Source organism: Geospiza fortis, unplaced genomic scaffold, assembly GCF_000277835.1.
Source record: "Geospiza fortis unplaced genomic scaffold, GeoFor_1.0 scaffold1, whole genome shotgun sequence".
Taxonomy (NCBI): Eukaryota; Metazoa; Chordata; class Aves; order Passeriformes; family Thraupidae; genus Geospiza; species Geospiza fortis.
In genome coordinates this window covers 6,064,008-6,065,498 of record NW_005054320.1, presented here as the reverse complement: position 1 = coordinate 6,065,498, position 1,491 = coordinate 6,064,008, and the positions used below count along the sequence as shown (strand labels likewise).

Here is a 1,491-nt window from a genome sequence, read left to right as displayed (position 1 = left end):
CAAAGACATGATGGCACCTACAGGCCATGTAAAAATTCAAGCATGCATCAAAAATCTTTCCTTTGCACTCAGTACATTGGCAGTAACAATTCCAGAGTCCTCTACAGCAGTGGATCTGGGCAGGAAAAGCTTTTGTTCTTATAAGAATAAACAGAAGAGGCATCTTTGCAGACATAAGATTCAGTTATGCTTGGTGGCGGATTTTTTTTTTGGAACATAGCCCTCTTACAGGGGACTAGTACTGTCCTGTACTAGTACAGGAGTACTATCTTGTAGAACTCTCCTGTACTACAAGATAGTCAGTGTCAAAGTAAAAATTCTTATCTTTACACTTCTTGTTTCCCATTCACAGGAATCACAGAATTAGTGGAAATTCTGGTTACATACTGCATGACAACACTGAGCTCACTATTTCCCAATCTGGTACTAATAAAAAAATAGAAGTTTATTGCAATAAACAAACACATGGTTTAGGCTTGTAGTTCATTAGGGAAAAGAAAAATTATTATTGAGAGCACTCAGGCAGACTCCTAAATTCTTAAAAATGTATCATACAACTTGCCGATTATCCAGTTAGGGCAAACCACATAGCCAAAGTGACACCAAGAAGAAACATCTGGAAGGCAAGCAGTAGTTCCTTTAGGAAACTGCTTTGGTCTTGCTTAGCATTTCAGCCTGCTACTAATTTTAAACTTCAACCTTCCTGGACAACAGCAACTTCCATGGTTTAAAAAGATCCTCTGTATGTACACCAAAAGAGTACAGTGGCTAAGTTCCAGACACTCTCTCTGTATCCATCTGGTTTAGAAATAAAGATCCTACATTTTTGCACTTCCCATGATTTTTAAAGATGCAAGACAACCCACAAGCAATTAAGATTTATTCTTGTGACAGAGAAATGTCATCACATAGTGCATCTTATTTTATTTCTATCCCAAGAACATCACTGCAATTCCAGGGACTTAGAAGAATACACTGAGTGGCGATCGCTTGAGTTTACCTTCCTGGATACGCTTCTCTTTACGATCCTGTGGAAGAGAGAGAACATTGATCATCATCCTACCAGAGAAGGACTTCCAATCAGCCTGGGATAACAGAACAGCAGTTCTAGTATTTCAGCATGGACTACATGAAGGCAGCACCATATAGGATTTTAAGGGTGTTTTCCACCCTAAATGATTCTTTGGGCACAAGCTGTTTAGAAGTAAAAGATAACAAGGCACCTACTAAAGACCTGCTCAGATTGACCTCACATCTAGGTACTCTCACAGACCAGCAGAGACCAATTCCTGTACGGCATTTTGCACCAAACCAGTTGTGTCTCATCATTTGTACCTTAGTTTCTATCTCCTCCTTCTGGCTAAATAACCCAGCTTGGAGATCTAATTATGGAGAAACTTCTTAATAACGTGCCTAAAAGTGCCTGTGCTCACTTCCTACCCATTTGTACCTCACTCTGCAGTCATGTACCTTTCTGACAGGTACCATTAC

General features: G+C 39.7%; 1 protein-coding gene across 1 annotated transcript in view; it reads right to left on the bottom strand.

Annotated features, from left to right (window-relative positions):
- Positions 1-862: 862 nt before the first annotated feature.
- Positions 863-1,491, bottom strand: part of NDUFB4 (NADH:ubiquinone oxidoreductase subunit B4) — a gene marked incomplete at its 5' end in the record, with an annotated part of 1,933 nt that continues 1,304 nt past the window's right edge. The window contains one exon of the mRNA XM_031056708.1: positions 863-1,028. Coding sequence (XP_030912568.1) covers positions 963-1,028 — 66 coding nt within the window. The remainder of the gene's footprint in view (positions 1,029-1,491) is intronic.